Source organism: Manis pentadactyla, chromosome 1 (assembly GCF_030020395.1).
Source record: "Manis pentadactyla isolate mManPen7 chromosome 1, mManPen7.hap1, whole genome shotgun sequence".
Taxonomy (NCBI): domain Eukaryota; kingdom Metazoa; phylum Chordata; class Mammalia; order Pholidota; family Manidae; genus Manis; species Manis pentadactyla.
The window spans coordinates 28,074,195-28,092,284 of record NC_080019.1 but is presented as its reverse complement, the minus strand read 5'-3'; the positions used below and the strand labels follow the sequence as shown (position 1 = coordinate 28,092,284).

General features: G+C 38.8%; 1 protein-coding gene across 7 annotated transcripts in view; it reads left to right on the top strand.

Annotated features, from left to right (window-relative positions):
* The window catches only part of PDGFC (platelet derived growth factor C), a 203,986-nt gene that overhangs the window by 2,910 nt on the left and 182,986 nt on the right, over positions 1 to 18,090 (top strand). For 3 of the 7 annotated variants that reach the window (XM_036887857.2, XM_036887856.2, XM_036887860.2), the window contains one exon: positions 1,170 to 1,231. The exons of 3 other annotated variants lie outside the window; for them this stretch is intronic. In XM_036887857.2, coding sequence (XP_036743752.1) covers positions 1,170 to 1,231 — 62 coding nt within the window. Of the gene's footprint in view, positions 1 to 1,169; positions 1,232 to 18,090 lie in introns of those variants that run through there. One more of the 7 variants, XM_036887863.2, reaches the window with a different exon arrangement.

Here is an 18,090-nt window from a genome sequence, read left to right as displayed (position 1 = left end):
ATGCTAAAAATAGCCCAGTTGTTTCCTAATCTGTGGGCAGAGGATTGGGCTATGTTTAGCTCTTGGGAGGGTTGGCAGCAGGAAGTAACTAGAGGTAGAGGGACTACTCACCTTTTATTTTTTAGCCTAAGAAGAAGTGGGACTGGCCAGCACTAGGGGGCAATATAGAGCTATTTTCCTGCACATGCTCAGGTTGATTATGCTTCAAGTCTCCTAAGATTAGAGGAGTAACAGGTAGGTGCTAAAGAAGTTCCCCCTGGAATGTGAACAGATTTGCTGGAACTTTTTCTTTGTCTTTTTCTTTTTTGACTTTCAAATACTTCATTCCCTCTTGTGGGTATTTTTTGCCCTCATATTGGGTTATGATTAATATTTGATTGCCCCATTGCTCTTCTCAATTTTGATGATTTTCGATTCTGGGAGTACGAAACCTCCTGAGGATGCCACGTAGAAATGTCACTGGCCCAGTTCGTGCATTACATCATTTTAGGAAAGGTTTTCTAAATGCTAAGTGTGAAATGGCCAAATTGATCAATTGAGACTATGGAGCTCATTCCTACTTTCAAGCACCCCTCCCCTAAGATTCTCTTTTCCCTTGAGTATTCCTAAGCCTCAAATGGTGTTGATTCTGTCCGATCCTCAGGCCTGCTTCAGTATTAACTTGCTGTCTCAAGAGGCAGAAAGTGATTGCTATGGCCAATGATAGGTATTTGGATTTAGACTGGAACATAATGGAAGTGCTTCAAAATCAGTTTTGAGAGATCAGTATCATTTACCCCAATATTAGTTAGCCAGTTTTTGACTTAATACCATATTGCAGTTCTTGCCTCTTTACTGTGACAACAGTTTTATCTTCCAGTATTGTAACTTGTCCTTGCATCCTTCATTCTTAACCTGACTTAATGCTGAAGTCAAACATAAATCCATGATCTCCAGGTGTAAGTTAAAGGAGATAAAAAATAAGAACGTTGACTTCGGTAGGCTTCTGGCCTATACTTCCAGTATGGCTGTGGGAAAAATTGCTAATACCTGTGTGCACTCATTTTAGCAGAGAATGCCTACTGTGCAGTGAGTTAAGTTCTGGGATGGTGTTAATGAGTGGTAGCAGAAGGAATCGTATACTTCAAAAAACAAAATAATACAAAGCATACTTTATCTATTGCATTTAGCTCAAGTAAACACCTATCACAGAGTTGTTGATGGAGTAAGGCCTCACCTCTCTGTGTCCCTGGTGAGTGATTTTGTTTTAACCATATACCTGAAACCTGCTTCTTACTCTTCTTATTTTCTTGAACATTTTGAGTATAGATTCGGAATATGCCTCTGTTAGAGGTAGCCTATGAACATCCTTTATTGTATGTCCGCTTCTCCTCAAGGACTTTTGTGGCCTGTGGAGTCATTTACTTTGGGGACAAATGGTCCCCTAGTGATGCCTTTCTGGGTACATTTATTTTGTGTTTATGGCTGTGCTGTCTTTTTTTTCAGTGCCAACTTTTTCCTCCTCCTACTGTAGTGTGCCTGTGACTAATAAAATGGCACACACTCCTCTTACCCTTTTGAGATGGCAGCCTCACATCTCTATTTTACTGAAAAACAGATCATGACAGTTCCTAGAATAGTGTCCATGAGTAAATAGGCTCTGACCGAGGACTAAAGGGACTTTCCTGTGCATTAGTCTATAAGTTGTAGTGCCTGACCTTTGTGACATTTATTTTTGTTATTTAGAGACTTTTTTTTATAACTTCCTCCCAGTTCTCTGCTGTGTTTGAGATAGTTGAGGAAGTTGAAGAAGAAAGTGCCATTATGTAATGATGAATATTGTCTTTCATAATAGGTGACAGAAAAACCCCACTCTAATGTATTTTTTTCTCCCATACCAAGTATTATCTTTCACATTTTATCTGATGTATGTTGTATCTATCTCTAGAAAGGTAATCACAAAGTACAAAGGTCTATAATTAAGCTTTTAGGGCTAGTATATCAGTTGTTAAGGTGTTGTAAATAGACACTAGGATCGGACCCTAAACTTGTCCCACTGGTGCCATTTTGTAGAGTTCTGCCTACCTCTCTGGGCATTGGGAGGGCAAAAAAAATCTTAGTTTTGTTTATTCTTATTTCATCCTTCCTGAAACTTATTTCTTACATACCTTCTTGATACTCTCACACTTCATGTTTTTTAGATCTTTGTAATGCTGAAATTCTGTTTCATCTACTAACTTGCACACTTTTTGTAGAAACAGGATTCTAAAGATAATATGAAGTGTAAATAAAGAAGATTGAATCAATGCATTCATATTGTCCATACTCCCCAAGAAATGTTTCTAAGACTGCTAAAATTTTCCCCATGGGTTCCTATTTGTATCAGTTAAAATGGTAGAAGTCATAATAAAAGTCTCTTCCATTAATTAGTCTAATTTTGATATTTCTGATTGTTCTTTGAAAATACTATATACATAGCCAGAATCTCTGTATAATATTATATAATTTCCATATGACTCCTTTATTAAATAGTCTCTGTGTATGATTTTTCCACCTCACCTCTGCTTCCAACTGTGATTATTTTCAAATATCTCTTTCTCTTCTCATAAAGATGGCTCTAGTGGTTGATTTACATTTGGTATGCACCAGTCCTACCATTGAGATTGTTAAAATATTGAAATATTCCCAGTAGGTAGGGATAGGAGCCGGTGCAACTCTTCTAGGACAAATGGACCATCGTGAACCAGAAGCTGCAGGGTTCGTGCCTGGCACAGCTCAGGACCTCTAGGACACTGCTCCAACCCTGCTGCCCTCCTTCCTGATCCATCAGTGTGCCTGCCACGTTCATTGTTAAACCCTTTAACACATTCAGCTTTGGATTTTTAGTTCATATTAGAGTTCAAACACCTGTTTCTTCTCCTCCCTGCTTGGAGCCATGACCTGAAGGATGTGGCACAAGGAAAGGGTATGGCTTTTTTCAAGTCTCCTCCTTGCAGCATCTTTGATTCTAGCTCTCAAGGGCTGGGGCCTTGTAGGTGAGATGGGGAAGGGGACATGACACACATGGCATGGGATTGCAGCCCTCAGTAGGTTGTTCCTGCTTCTCTGGGTGACACTGATCATTTTCTTTTGTATGGGTAGCGCCTTCCCATCATCTAGATTAAATGGGTCACCTCCTCAGTGAGGTCTTTGTCTGACCAGTTAATCGAAATTAGCCAGCCCTTACTATCATATCTGGGTTAATTGACTGCACAGTGTTTAGCACTTTGCTATTCTTCTTGTTTCTCAATTAATTTATTGTGAACCTACTCCAACCACCACCCTGAAGCGTGTAAGTTTCCTGAGAGCATGGACCTTGTTCGATTGCCCTCTGTGGGAACTCCAGCACCTGGAGCAGAGTGGTATTCATTATGTGTCCAATAAATATTTACTGGATGGTTCTGGATGTGTAGTGCCTTATTAGAGTAAGACTGTGGTGTTGACTAGAACAGCAGACCATCTTTGAAGATGTCCTTTTGGTCTTGGAACTCTCCTATATTGTTTTCCTTTTTTTTTTTTTTTAAGAAGATAAGCTGGTTTATAACTGTGATGAGAAATGCCAAATCAGACTACTACTTTATAATCTTGGTATATATACCATGTCACCAGGTGGCTGTGTACCAAACCGGTGAGTAGGTTTCCTAGAACTGGAGCTGGTTACTCTCTTAAAAGTGCCCGTGCTGTATGTACCCCTGCATTTTCTGAAGATGGGGTTGTTGTGGAATAGGACCAAGAATTCTTGAAGAATGGTGGATTTTGGCTGACACGCTTTCAAAATCAGTGTGCTTTCTGTCTTTTGTTTGTGGCGAAGATAACATGCATGGGCTAGAACTCAGTAATAAATGTGGTGTGTGGAATGTTTAGCCTGGAATGATCCCAAGATCCTGTCCTCCTATGTAAAGTGAGGCCTGGATAGCGCAAATGACTTTGTCAAGGTCACTCTTGAGTGCAACTGTATTATACTGCCAATTTGCTGATCTGTTTTCCTCTGTGAAAACCAATTAGGCAAGAGCAATTCTAGTTTCAAAATTTTGATGCTTTATATGAAGGCATTTATTAGTTTAGGGAATAGCATGCTTCGCAGGTTGTGAGGGGAAATGGGGCTCCTTTGATCCTGAAACATTATCTACAGAAACACTAAGGCAAACAATCTCAGAATAATTACATTAATTAAATATTAATTTAATTACAATAACAGATAATCTGTATATTGTATATAATGTATATTATAATACTACTGTTGGAGTGGAAATCTGATATTTGGCAAAGGACTTGAAGCAATACCTTTAGAATTGTTACTTGTACATGTTTGGGTCTTACTTTAGGCAGGTGTACCAAGTCCAGGAATAAATGATGTTTATTTCAACATTTTGGTTCATTAATTGATGATGAGGAGGAAGATGGTTGACATTGGAACACTGGGTTCCACAGGGAGGCGTTTAAAAAATAATTTTGAACATTTTATTTAGCAGGATGTCTCAGTGGTGAAAGTACCATAGGAATGAATAAATAAACATAGCTTAGTGAGCTCTAGAAAGCACAGCCTGTTATTCTTTTGAATGGATTTAATGAGTGACCTTAACTTTCACTTGTATTATGTTATATGGGATATTCTCTTTAGAGGTTCTGATTTCTTTTTAAAGTAGAGAGCATCAGGAAATAAAATTCATGGCCGTGGACTTGAATGGCTTGCCTAAAACAGGATTACCTTACCAACATTTTGTTTGTAAAGTTCCAGAATCTGAGAACAAAAGGGCTAAGAATTATGGAGAGGTCATCATTAAAGCCAAGTTAGTAAGACTGCTATTTTTTTTTTTTTTGGTTGCAGTAGCTCCTTTTGTCTTTTACTTCATGAGGACACATTTTAAATTGGGTTTAGCCAATTTTATACATTATCTTACTTCACATTAGACTTCATCTTCAAGCACTTATTTCCAGGTCCCAAGTAACCGAGCAGCCTCCAGCCTGGACATCTGCCTTGGTTCTGGGCCAAGCCATCTTTGCCAGGTCGGCTGCACTGATTTTGTTTCCTTGGTGTTCCTCTTCTTGTCATGCTATGATTTTTTTGCACTTGACTCTTTCCCTGTTGCATAGTAGCTGAGCCATCTCTCCATTAGTGAGGTGTGTGCTGGGTTGTTGCAGGAGTTTGGGGGCAGAGGCAAAGTGAATGTCTGGTTCTTTGAGGGAAACCAGTGTTCTCCAACCAGCCGGAGGCATATGGATGGTCAGTGTGAGATACAGATTTGTGTTGCTACCCTGTACGCTGTGGAGTGATGGGAAACCAGTAAGACGTTGGGAAGGCAATGATTTGTTGCATTTTTTGTTAGATGGTCTAAAGAGTTCTTAGTGGGTCTTTGATTTTGTAATGCTTAATAATTATGCATCAGGAGTACCTGTTAGCTCCACACTTGTGCTCCATGTTTGCAGACAGTATACAGTTTATCTTTCTAACCTCCCCAAGAGGCAGTAGGAAAAACACTGAGGCTTCAGCAGCTAAGTAGCTTAGCCAACGTCCCACAGCTGGTGAATGTTTGGACCTGGGTCTGACTCCAAGCCAGAGCCAAGACTCAGAGCCACGTGCCCCTTCCTTTATGAGTTAAATGGTCTAATGTTTTATTAGAACATTGTTTTTATTCAGCAAATATTTATACGCATCTGCTCTTTGCTAAGCTCTGTTCTAGGTTTTGGGTACACAAAGAATAAAATGCAGAAGCTCTGTCCTAGAAGGATGACAGACCCTTCTTTCATCTCATGGTCTATTAGTTCTGTGCTTCAAGTGCTACAGGAACACAGAGTGCTTTATTTCACTTCAGAAATCCTCTATTGATTGACTAAATGGTTGATTCTGCCAGGAAAAGAAGTACAAGGACAAAAGTTCCCCCAGAGGAGGTGATATATTTTGAGGTGGGCCTTGAAGGGAAAAAGAGGAAAGCATTCCAGGCAGAGGGGATAGCCTGCAAAAGAATCGAGTCATGAAGAGGCCTATCGCATGTGAGAGATGAGAAGAGCCTAGGGCTGAGTATGAGTAGAGGAAGGAAAGGTGTCCTGGGTGTGGGCATTCAAGGGCCCTGATGCTATTTGAGTTCCCAGTTAACAAACAATAAAAGGAAAGGTGGTCTCTGTGTTTCAGATGTAGTTAAAACTCTCTTATTTTTGGTTATTCTCTAATTAGGCATGTAGTAGCAGAGTTCTGCTTTGCTGTGTTAGTTGAGCGCCTGTTACTGGAATTTTCTCTCAGTCAGTAGGCATGATTGTAAGTTCTGAACTGGTTAGACAGGCAGGCTGCACAGCCTCAGTTACACTCAAATAAGCTAAACCTGTGTCCACACTACTCTCTATTGCTTCTTTATGTAAACAGAGAGCTATTTTCACACTTCATTCACAAAATGGATGGCATGCAGGATGAGGCTTGGTGAGCGATCTGGAGATTGTGATAAAAGGGAGGCAGCCTCCAGCACACTGAATTTGTGTAATGAAGCTTTTACATTGCGAGAAGCAAAGGAAGCAGCCTTAACGCTTTTAAGGCCAAGGCTTCCAGGTTTCATGGAAAAGTACTTCCTACGAGGTTACTCTGCACTGAGCAACTGCATCATTTCTCTAATGAGGTTCATTTTGGTCCCTTGTATAACAATGCTAGGAATATTTTATAGTCTTTAAGGATCTGAAATGAATGAGTTCCCTTGGTAGAAGTACATCTAGATGAAACACCATTTTTTTGAAGCTATGCTATTTGCATTCTAGGAAAGCCTTGTTCATGAGTGGATACTATTTTAAGCTTTTCAATATTTGTAAGATGGAGATATACTTCTGTGCTTAAATATGCCCAGCTGGCCATTGCACCTGCCTTTTGAGTCACTACAGAGATCAGAAACCATTAACAACAGAAGGTGGACTTATGTGGTACTTATCGCATGTTGTTTCTGGCAGTTATTTTTGATGGGTATTTATGAGGACATCTGTCTCTTAGTCATATTATTTATCTTTTTTTCCACTGAGGAATAAATCACAGCTTGTTTCCCATACTGCCACACACATTCATAGTCCGAGATGATTAGAAATGCAAATTGGGAGCATTAAAGCATTATAATTTCTTTTTCTATGGCAGCAGGCGATGTTTACAATCAGTGTACTAAGAAGGAACATTTGCTTAAAATGTGATTAAGATGTGAACAAATGAGAGGAAATATTCACTTCCTTTATGGAGATTTTTTTACTGGGTTTGGAAAAAGGGGAACCTTCAGTGTTCATTTTTGATTTACTATATTTTAAACCTGAGACATGACAGGTGGGGTGCACGTTGTTTAAGTACACAGGAAAAACACAATAACTTATAAGGTTTTCAAATTGCTCAGTGGAAATATAAAGACTCCTTCTAACTAGCGTGTGATTTGCCATTGGATTACCCATTTAATGGACAAAATTCAGCTGCATTTCTTGTGGTCATTCATGGATATGTGAACACTGTAACAACAACACTGTAAGAAAAACAGGTGGATAGTGTTAGGATAAAAAGCACGAATCTGCACATCCAGCCCCATAGGTGGGGTGCACGGGAGGCATATCCCCTTTGCTGGAAATATGTTTATGTTGTGGGGGTAATAATAGGTACTGCGGGGGGGGATTGCTTTCAGTTAAGTAAGAGAGATTGCCATAAGCATGTCTCTGTAAGTGTGCATTTGGTTGCTGACTTTACTTTTATTTATAAACTAAAGCACGCTCTATTTCTGAAAGTCTCCCTGAAAATGAGTTGCCTCTACAATACAAGAGACTGGACCTCATAGCACGTTAGCATTTTTGTAGTTTCAGATGCAGTTTTATATATATTAGAGTTGTACATGATGGGCTCAGCTGTGTCTTTACTTTGTGTTAGTCACTGCAGTCAGAAATGTCTTGCTGCTTCTCAAAAAATCAATAATCTAAAAATAGCAGATATTTCCCAGGTCAAAATCTGGTCCAGATATTGAGAGATTTTGAGAGAAATGTTGGGAGTAGATACCTATTGATAAACACTAACCCAGTCATTTGATCTGTTTTCTTGAGAATGGCAGCAGGCTTGAGGCTTATATGCGTGGTGAAGAATGTAAAATTAGGAATAAATAATCTTTATGCTTATTTAAGAAAAACCTTTTCCTTTATGGTGGAAAATTCATCTTTAATCTGTACTGATAATTTTTAATAGGCACCAGTTGAGCACCCAATTAAACTAACTGCTTTAAAATGGTTTCCTTTAGAACTAACATTTACATTCTAGGAAATCAATTAGGGTGTATGGATTTCACATTTCCTTTGCAATCTTCATTTGCAGTTATTTCTGAATGTAACCTATCATAACAAAACACTCAGAGGTGCAAATCTTTTGGAAGAAGTGCAAATGCCACACTTTTACTCAGAAAAATGGAAAAATAGGACTTTTAAAAATATGTCTGCTGACCATTTAAAACTGCATAAAGCGCAGGAAATGCTTTTGGTGTGTGGGAATGTGTGGTGTTTCCAAACTACAAACATTGTTTTGAAAATTTCCCCGGTAGTGGTGAGTTATATGAGACCACATCCATCTAAGGAGAGCTTGTTTAACTGGCTTGTGGTTCTGGGGCTCATTCAAACACTCTTAAACAAAATAAAGGGAATGGATGTAATAACTTCTTTATGGGAAGGCCATAAAAAGGTACAGGGCCATGTAAACAAATTGGGTCATTTACTAGATGTTTAAGTGATAGATTTGTAGTCCAAATTCAGGGTGTGTACTGTGTTTTATAGGATTGTGACCATGCTCTACCTTGAAAATGAGGTTACAAGCTTATGTTTTTGTTTGTTTATTTATTTTTCTTTAGTGCTTGAAAACCTATTATTGCTACTTTATCATACAGTTTGAAAGCATACTGAATATTTTAAGCACTTATATATATAAGTTCGTTCATCTTTGGAAAATGTTAGAAACCCATGTGTGAAGTTGAATTGACCTGATTCTTCGTAGCACTGGGCTCTGTTCAAGGAAAATAAGATGATTGAAATTGAAATTTTCCTTCTGGGTTGTTCAGACATGTCTAAACTAATTGTAAAACAGTTGTTTTGGCTTACAAGAGTAGACTCATAACTACAATTGTGTAAAGTAGAAATCCACCGACAGTTGTGATTTACGGGTACTGTAACTTTGCCAGTCTTGTAATAAAACTGCTATTATAACCAACCTACTGTGACACTTATCTTACTTGCGACTTAGGTAAAATGTCCTATCCCAAGCTGTCCAGCTTTAGAAGGCCACTTTGTAACATTAGGGTGTTTACCTCCTCTGAGATGGTATGAGGAGGGTGCCAGCACCGTCCAATAAAGGGAAGGAGGGTGGGTGTGAATCTCAGAACGTGTGGTGCTGTGCTTGGTAGTGATAACCCGTGGCAATGGAAGTCAGAAATAAGCTGAGAAATTGAAGTGAGGAAAGGAAACTAAATAATTTCTATGCTGATACCATAACATTTATTCATTCTGTAACTTCTCTCAATCAGAGTTGGCTCACTTGGCCTAAAGGAAGTAGATTGTGTAAGAAACCTTGGTTAAAAATCAAAGAGCCTTTCTAAGTCTTAAAAACGGATGGCATCATACCACACTGGCAACTTTTAAGTGTTACCGCTGGGCGTTTGGCAGCGGAAATAACCGCTCCAGCTCCACAGTCCTAAATAACAACGGACAATGGTGGATATTATAGTTTGTGTATAATTTGTGACTTGCTATTTCCTTTTCTTTTTTTAAAAAAAATGAGTAACTTAGGGAAAGATGGCCTTAAGTCTATGAAAAAGTTAAGATCTGCTTTTCAGTTGGATTCTCTCTGATCATGAAAACAATTCATGTCTTTTTCCTTTATCTACCCACTCACCTCTTTTATAGCACCGGGTTCTACATGGTTATATGCTATCTAAATAAAAACTCACCAGAGTTGTATACTACAAAGTGACACTTGAACCTGCCTGAAACTGTGAGGCATTGTGGGAGATGCGAGATTGAATTAGACTTTAAGTGCTGCCTTCAAGTAGTTTATAGTAAAAAGGGGAGATGAGACATGCAGCTAGCTATAATAAAGAATGAAGAATGAAATACAGTGTTTGGTGGGAATTCAAAGGAAAGCTAGATTATTTACAGCAAAGCCATTAGGGTATGCTTAGAAAAGTTGTTACGGGAAGAGTTATATTTTGAGCACAGGGCCTGGGAAGATCAGTAATCCATGTATGTGCAGAAGCAAGGGTAGAGTGGATTTTAGGAGATGGGAACCTAGTGTAAATACGGAGAATAGAAAGGTAGGGGAAATTCACGCAGTCTAGCATGTGGCTTGTTTTCACTGGGACCTCAGAAATAGATTCAGTGAGCAAGTCATTAGAAAGTGGATGCGCAAAAGGAGGGGTGCTGATGTTTGAAAAAGCTGGGGCTTGAATGATTAAAAGAGTGACTCCTCATGTTTTGTTTTGAACTTGGCTTTGGGCCTTCCCATTCCAGCTACTCAGGCAGCCAAACCACCAACTGAATCTGACTCCTCATGGTGTATAGCAGGTAGAGGCAGAATGAAAGTTGCTGAAAAGTGAAGAATAAAGTTAGGAAAAGGAAATCCCACATTACTTGTGGCTGAGAACCATGATGAAGAAAAAAAAAGAAGTAAATTAAAGAGAGAGAGTGCGAGGAGAGCTAGAAATGAGAAAAAAAAAGGGAAGGAGGGAGAGAGAGAGAATGAAAAACAAAGCAGCAGCTTTAAGGCAGATAGAGGAGGATGCCAAGGGAGGGGAGAAAAGTCGAGCAAGTCCGCATTCTGTATAAAACGCAGCAAGGATTCAGGAAAATGAGGATCTGTGAGTCCACAGCCTGTGAGTTCTCAACTTTGACCAAAAACAAAAACCCTTCAGTGTAATGAAAGGTGTAGAAGTGTGAGGGAAAATGGGTACAGAGTCAAGTGAGGAAGTTAGACGATGTTTTTAAGACTTTTGGGAAAGTTTTGGCTATCGAGGGAAGCAGATATTGCAGTGGTTCCAGAATGGAGAGAAAGAGGAGAGAAACATGTTTTGTTGGCCAGTTTGGTGGGTTGGGAGAGATCCAGAGGAGAGGGAAGAAGAGCTTCAGTGTGGCGAGAGGTATGACTGGCCTCGAACCGCTCAGTGCAGTTTGCTGATGCAACACAGGAGAGGTGACTGCAGAGCCTTAGATGACAGGTCAGATGACTGCAGGAAGAACTGAGCATGCTGGTTGAGAAGTAGGAATTAAATTTTGGAGGAAGTGACCCTTGAGATCAATTTTGACAAAGTGAGGGGTTGAGAGGAGATGCAGGGGAAATTTTATCAGTGGTTCCCTAGCAGTGGAGTTGCATAAACCCCTATAATGATGTTTTAGTCCAGCCTAATGTCTAAAGTAGAGGTTTAAATGAGAGAAAAAATAACAAAACATGGATGTTTTTGCCTGGTCAGTCTTTCTTGAGCATTAAGATGGTGATACATTTTGATATATGGAGCTGGAGGAAAGTGGGTTGGCAAAGAAGATTCATGAATGCAATGGCAGCAGTTAGGATCATTATGTGGTAGTAAACAGTAGTTACAGGCAAGGGAGTGATGTGGAAAAATGTATATTAAAAAGACACATCTAAACCAGAATTAACAAGGATTCTTAACTTATTAAAAAGCTGCAGAGATGTTAAAAGAAGCCATGGAATTTCAAATTAAATGACAACTTTGAAGGCCCTTACATTATCTCTCTCATGCTAAAATCCTTGAAAGTATGCTGTCAGAAATCGGAAAAGTAGCAGAAAGCCACTCCAAGTCCCTGGGCTCTCTGCTATGGAAGCTCAAGCTTCTCTAGCGTCTGTTCCAACACCACACAGTTGTTTTCTTTATAGCAACTATTAAGGCCACATAGAAATTTGTGGGGAGTGGGTTCAAGTTGTAGCAATTGTTTGCTTAAAAGAAGAATATACTGGGGTATGTGTATTCCACACTGTCCAAAGAGGGCTGTGTTCTGGGTACACTGGCAGAGTAGGAGTTATGTGTGCTTCTATCATGTGGAATCCTTCTTTTTGCCCCATAATCATTGGCAACAGGTACACAGAACTGGTTTGTTGAATAACCATGACCCATGTGTCTTAATCAAAATACAACTTTATTTTGTTGTCCTGGATTTTACTGAGCAGGGATAGTTTTCCCCTTTTCTAAGATGAATATTTTTGCAATACCATGGTTTTTCAGCTCATTCTTAAGAGATACTGAGTTTTAAAGTAAACTTCAAATATAAACACCTTGAATTTAGAAATAAGAATCCACATTCTTTTGGAATACTTAAAACTCCAAGTATGACAGCTTTGGGACACTTAACTCCCTACCAAGGCCGACTTCTGAGTGGAAACTTTTCCAGGAATGATGGTGGGTAGAGGGCACAGGAGCCTTGATCTGCCTGAGGGATTCAGCATTCAGGGAGCAGCTTCTGGCCATTTGCCTTGAAACATCTCATTGTCACTTGGTGTCCTTGGTACCTATCCTGTTGGCATCTCAATCCCTTCCTAGCGTCCAATTACACATGTGTTTAGAAGACTCCTTGTTTCTCATAGCTGGGCTTTGTCTTGCCAATGGGTTTCAACCCCAGGCAAGCTCACTATGGATTCAGTGAGACCAAAGAATGACAATGGAATGTTCTTGGGGTGAAAGGGTTTATACCCAACTTTATTCCCATGGTGGCAGGTCAATCACTAGAATCCCATCCACTCAGAGCGAGTCTGCATGCAGCAAGCTGGTCCCTGCCTCTGGGCCTCTCTGCCCCTGTAGCTGTCCCAGTCTCTGTCCTTGGTACTGCCACCACTCCAATCTCTGCTCTCCTGCAGCCTTGCAGCCATGCCATGGGGTTGCCCAGAGCACGGTGTGGAGCTCTTTATATAGAGTCAATGACAGCGTATTGCCCACACGTGTGTGGTGAGCTAGCCAACCAGGACTAGGTGAGAATATTGACCATAGGAACCTTCACTTTATTCACAGCTTGCTTTCAAGAGCTCTAAGTCTGAGAATGCAACTTAAAACTAATAGTTTTTGTTCTGTTTCAATATGATTCCTTCACAAAAATTAAAATGTATAATACAGTAAATTGAAAAACCTAGAAGTATTTTCCAGCAAATGAATGAATATTGACATTTCTATTTTCAACTAATTACATTTATATTTGTAGTTTCTTCATCCTCATGGTCATCTGCCCAAGTCATGTGCTATTTACCTAAATTGTGACAAAGTGTCCAAATTCTTCCTTCTACATCCAGCTTTTCCCATGCCTTCCTGCACCTATTGATCATATATAGAAGGTCAATGCCAGATAATCTTTTAGTAGTGTTCTGGTTGTGTTACTCCTGTTAGGTTTGGAATAGTGCTTCTCAGACATTAATGTGCCTACAGATCACCTGGGCACCTGATTAAAATGCACGGTCTAGTTTTGTAGGTCTTTGATGGGGCCAGAAAATTTGTGTCTTAGCAGCTCCCAGATGCACCTGATGCTACTGGAATGAAGACTAGACTTTTGAGTACAGGGCTATGCTCAGGTGTTCTAAAGGTCTGCTGTGATCTCATCTCAATCTTTCTAATAAAAAGAGTGCATAGAGGAGGTGTCTGCTGACCACACAGATGACTCTCTCTGCCTTTGCTCTTGCAGTAACCAAGAAGTCAGTTCAGTTCAATGAACATCATGGGCCTTGTGTTCTGGTTGCCGGGTCTCATCCTGAAAACAGATAAAGGATATGCAGTCCTTTGATTACTGGATGTTGACTACTGAATGTTGGAGTGTGGCTTGGGGTACACTAGGGATTTGCTTAGAGTGCTCAAGATGTTTCATTTCCTAGAAATGGAAGGCTTCTCACGAGACCATCATTTAAGCTGGATCTTCGTTCATAAAGATAAATTTATTAGAAAAGGAAGAGGTGTAAGCAGACCTCATTAACTTAGGAGACAGCACAAAATCTGTTAAAAAATCAGCTGTTTGGTGCGAAATAAGATTGAAAACATTATTCATTAATTATGAAGGGTTCTGCCTGACATATCAAGTAGCATGTTTAGACATTATCTTATAGATACTAGGGAGAAGGCCATGTGCCTTCTGCACTACTTCCTAATTGTAAGGGCCTGCTTTTTCCTCTATTTTCAATTCTTACACCTATAACACATCAGTAACTGTATTTATTGAATTATCTGATCTGGGATTTTTTTTTAATTTGTTATTTCGTTTCTGCCAGACAAGCTGTATCAGGATGATTGTTAAGGACAGAGAAGCTAGAAACAAGGACACAAGTTTGACAGCATTTGCAGCAGTTTGGATGCGGGATGATGAGTAAATGGACCAGTTACTGCCCGTGGGGAGAGTGGAAGGGTAACCTGCATCTCTCATTTACTCTGCATCCAGAGCCTATGTGTATTTAAGACCCTGCCTGACTGGACCTCTGCATTGCTCTCAAGCCTTCTTATTTCTCTCAGTCTGGCATGTATTCCTTGTCTAAATGTCCCAGAATATTGCCGAACCTACCGTTTTCTACCTTAAATTCTAATTATATGTATATCTTATCTCCCATAATTTTCAAGTGTCAGAGTCAAATGTTGAGTAAGTCTTTGACTTACTGTCCCATTAGATGGTAGATCTTTTAAGTGAAATGAAAACAGCCCACTTAAACCCAACACAGCCAGTTCTGTTGTGATGGCATCTGGTCTTGTAGGTCATCGCTGACTGGCTCTAAGGAAGTCATATGCTTATTTTGCAACCAGAGGGCACAACGTATGCCTGGCTTGATTTTGAGGAACTAAACGGGATACACTGGAAGTCGTCTTAGTCTTTCTGCTTAGACTGAGTAAAATGAATGTACAAAGAACCTTACTGGCAAAATTATTATGATGACTGCTAAGAATGTTATTTCCTCAAGAAAAAAAATTTAGCATTTCCAGGAAAATTATTTTTAAACAGGGAACTTTATGATAACATTTATTGCAATCAGTTCATTAAGAACATGGAATGTCAAACATCTCTTTTCAAAAACTTTAACTTGTTTTTGTTTTGAATTATTACTTCCTGTTCTTTCTAGTTAATAAGATATATCCTCATGTGCTTTTTTATTTTCAGTTTGTTTTATCTTTTTTTTTGCTTTGGGGTTTTGAGATTGACAACTGTGATTTATTCCCTGGCAGCCAAAAATCCTGAAAAAGTCATTATTTCAAAAAATCACTCAAAGAATGTATTTTTTTCTTGGAAATAAAGTCGATTTTCTCAGCTCTGATCAAATGAGATTACGGGCAAGTAGTCCTTAGTTCTGGCATGTGGACAAAACAGAAGCAGACTCTGGAGAGAGAGAGTTCAGAATTCATGGCAGTAAGCACATGTTCAGTATGCCAATATTTATGGTGTCACAACCAAATTAAAACCATACCCTGTGCTATTTACATAAGCATGGTACCCAGATTGTGCAAATTTATGCCTGTGTTTCTCAGTAGATTTAAGGCAATACTAACATTCAGGACTCTTAGAGACTATGTTATTTATTTTCACATTCATTTTTATTTCTTCCCATGAGTGAGGGTGAATTATCTTCACTTATATTTGTTTCAACGTTAAACAGAATTAGAAGGGATGGCATTTAGCAGGGGTGAAGCCTGGTTTTGTGCTTCCGTGTACTATGTGTTTAGGCAATTGCGTGCTGGCATTCTTGGCTCCTGTGCTGAGGGGTAGTCTAATGTGTTGGTTACTAAGAATGAATGTAGACGGCTTCTTAGGTAGATGGATGATTCTCAGTCTTTCATATCTAGTGTCTTACTCATATTAGAAAACCTGGGTTTTACCAATTTGGAAAAATAACAATCACATTTTTGGTAAGAAGACATATTTTAGGTCTTTCTATGGCAACTTTTAAAATATTACCATTTGGTAAATCTTTAAGAATAATAAAATTCAGAAGCATTATTAGAAGCACATCTTATTTCTCTACTTTTACAAGACAGAAAAATCTAGAAATAGTTATAATAACAGTGTTAAGCACTTGTACAGCAACGTAAGTGGCAAAGACAACAAAAACTACAGTGATATTATTGGAAATAGGTTTTGTAGAAAATCCCATATCACCTTGGATATGGCATTTGATTGTGAATGAATTCTTAATGAACCTTTTGAAAGTCCCAGATTCGTCCCAGTTTCCTCCTGATTCTGCACTTGTGGAGACTGTAGTCTAGAAAACCATCTGGACAGGAACCAGATTGCTAGATGTCTTTAACAGCTTGGCTGTTTGGCTCTTTGGGAGGTGGTTGTATAATTTAGTATCAAGTGGAAGTTTTCATATTCGGTGTGACAAGGCAAAAATTCTGAAATGTTCTAAAGTAAGTGACATAAGGGCGGGAGAATGAGGGAGAGAGAGACAGGGGAAGTTCATCAGTCCATACCCCAGGGTTGGGCTGTAACAAACCAGAAACTCCCTGTTCCTGGATGAAGTCCTTTCAACAAACATCTATAACCACCACATCCCCCTTGCATGACCATTGTCTGACTCATCAACAGCCCATCCACCAGCCTTCCCTCTGGACTAACCGCCTTTCTCTGCTTTGCAGTAGCCCGCCTCTCTTATCTGTAGCCAGTGTGAATAGAACAACTTTCTTTTTTTGAGATCCTCATAAATGTGCCCTGTTTTTTGAGTCTGCCAGACAAGTTGTTTCTGTTAACTAGCCTTGCTGCTGGTGAAGCAGAAACTTCCTGTTCCAGGACTCAATCCTTATCTGGCAAGCATTTCAGCAAACCTTTTTATTTCACTGATCTCTCGGGCTCTAGTTTTTGATTTGTCAGGTGACAGCAAGAGGCTGCGATCTTTCAGTGCTTTCTAATTGATAGGATCATTGAGTAACTCCCACTGAGCAAATGAAGCTTGACTATGTAAATCTTTCTTTTATGATGGGATAGAATCCAAGGTATTTAAGAAGTTATTTTATCTTTTGAGTTTGGTAATTTAAACATTGTATTTATGCTCTTTTTTGGTACTCCAAACATTTATTATTAAGATTTTCTTTGGTGTTTGTGTAAAAAGACAAAATAATTGTCTTAAAGAGAAAACAATCTTTTCTTTACTATTTTTTTCCAGACTAATGTTCAATTGTTTTTATGCCCAATAATTTTTAAATGATCATAGATTTTTCACTGATTTTTTTTGTGTGTCTGTCTTATTTTGGTGCTGAAAAAGAAACAAAAACTGTGCAAACTATTCTGGGTATTTTAATCCTGCACAGATTACTAAAAAATACCAAGAAAATTTCTTTGGCTGTATATTTGAAGTAGATGACTGGCTTTTGCAGCTCATTAAAAGATGAATTTATTGAATGTTTGGTGTTAGGTATCTCATTATCAGACAATGTCTTAGACATTGGAAAGAATTGGCCCATGCTACTGACATTCTTGACTAGCTGCCAAAATTGATTTTCCCATTTTGTATGTGACTTAGGTCTTTGTACTGAAATAGATGGCAGGCTAAAGAATAGTTTCTATCTTAAAACATGAATAGATTAAGTTTCAGTGCTGTCAGTAATTTTAGTGAATATAAAAAAATCCACTTTCATTGAAATGTTCTTGAAGATTTCTATTTTATTTTCTACATAGTAAGAAATATTGATGTTTACCTTCGTGATAATTGACAATAAATACATTTCCTTAGAAGCTTGGCTGTGTATGTCTATGTGTAATAATTAACCTGTTATTTAGGTTTCTCCATCATTGTTCTGTGACTTGACATTTCTTGTTTATGACTTTCATGACTCCTCTTATTTTATGGAAAATACTATATTTATTTGAGTGCAAAGAGATTGTTGGTAAAATAAGGTATTTAGTGAAAGCTCTAGAAAAAAGTTTTGCTTGTTTGAAACACCCAGTATTTTAAAATTCAGCAGTTTCATTCTTTTGCCTAAATGTATGCGTCTTATGTTATCAACAGGGCATTTTCTGTTTCATTTCAGTGTACATACTACAACAGGTTATACCATAAATAAGATAACGTGACCAATGATTGTCATTTTACTATTTCTGGGGAAGGAAGTCTGAAGCAGAAGAGTATTCCGGGGGGAA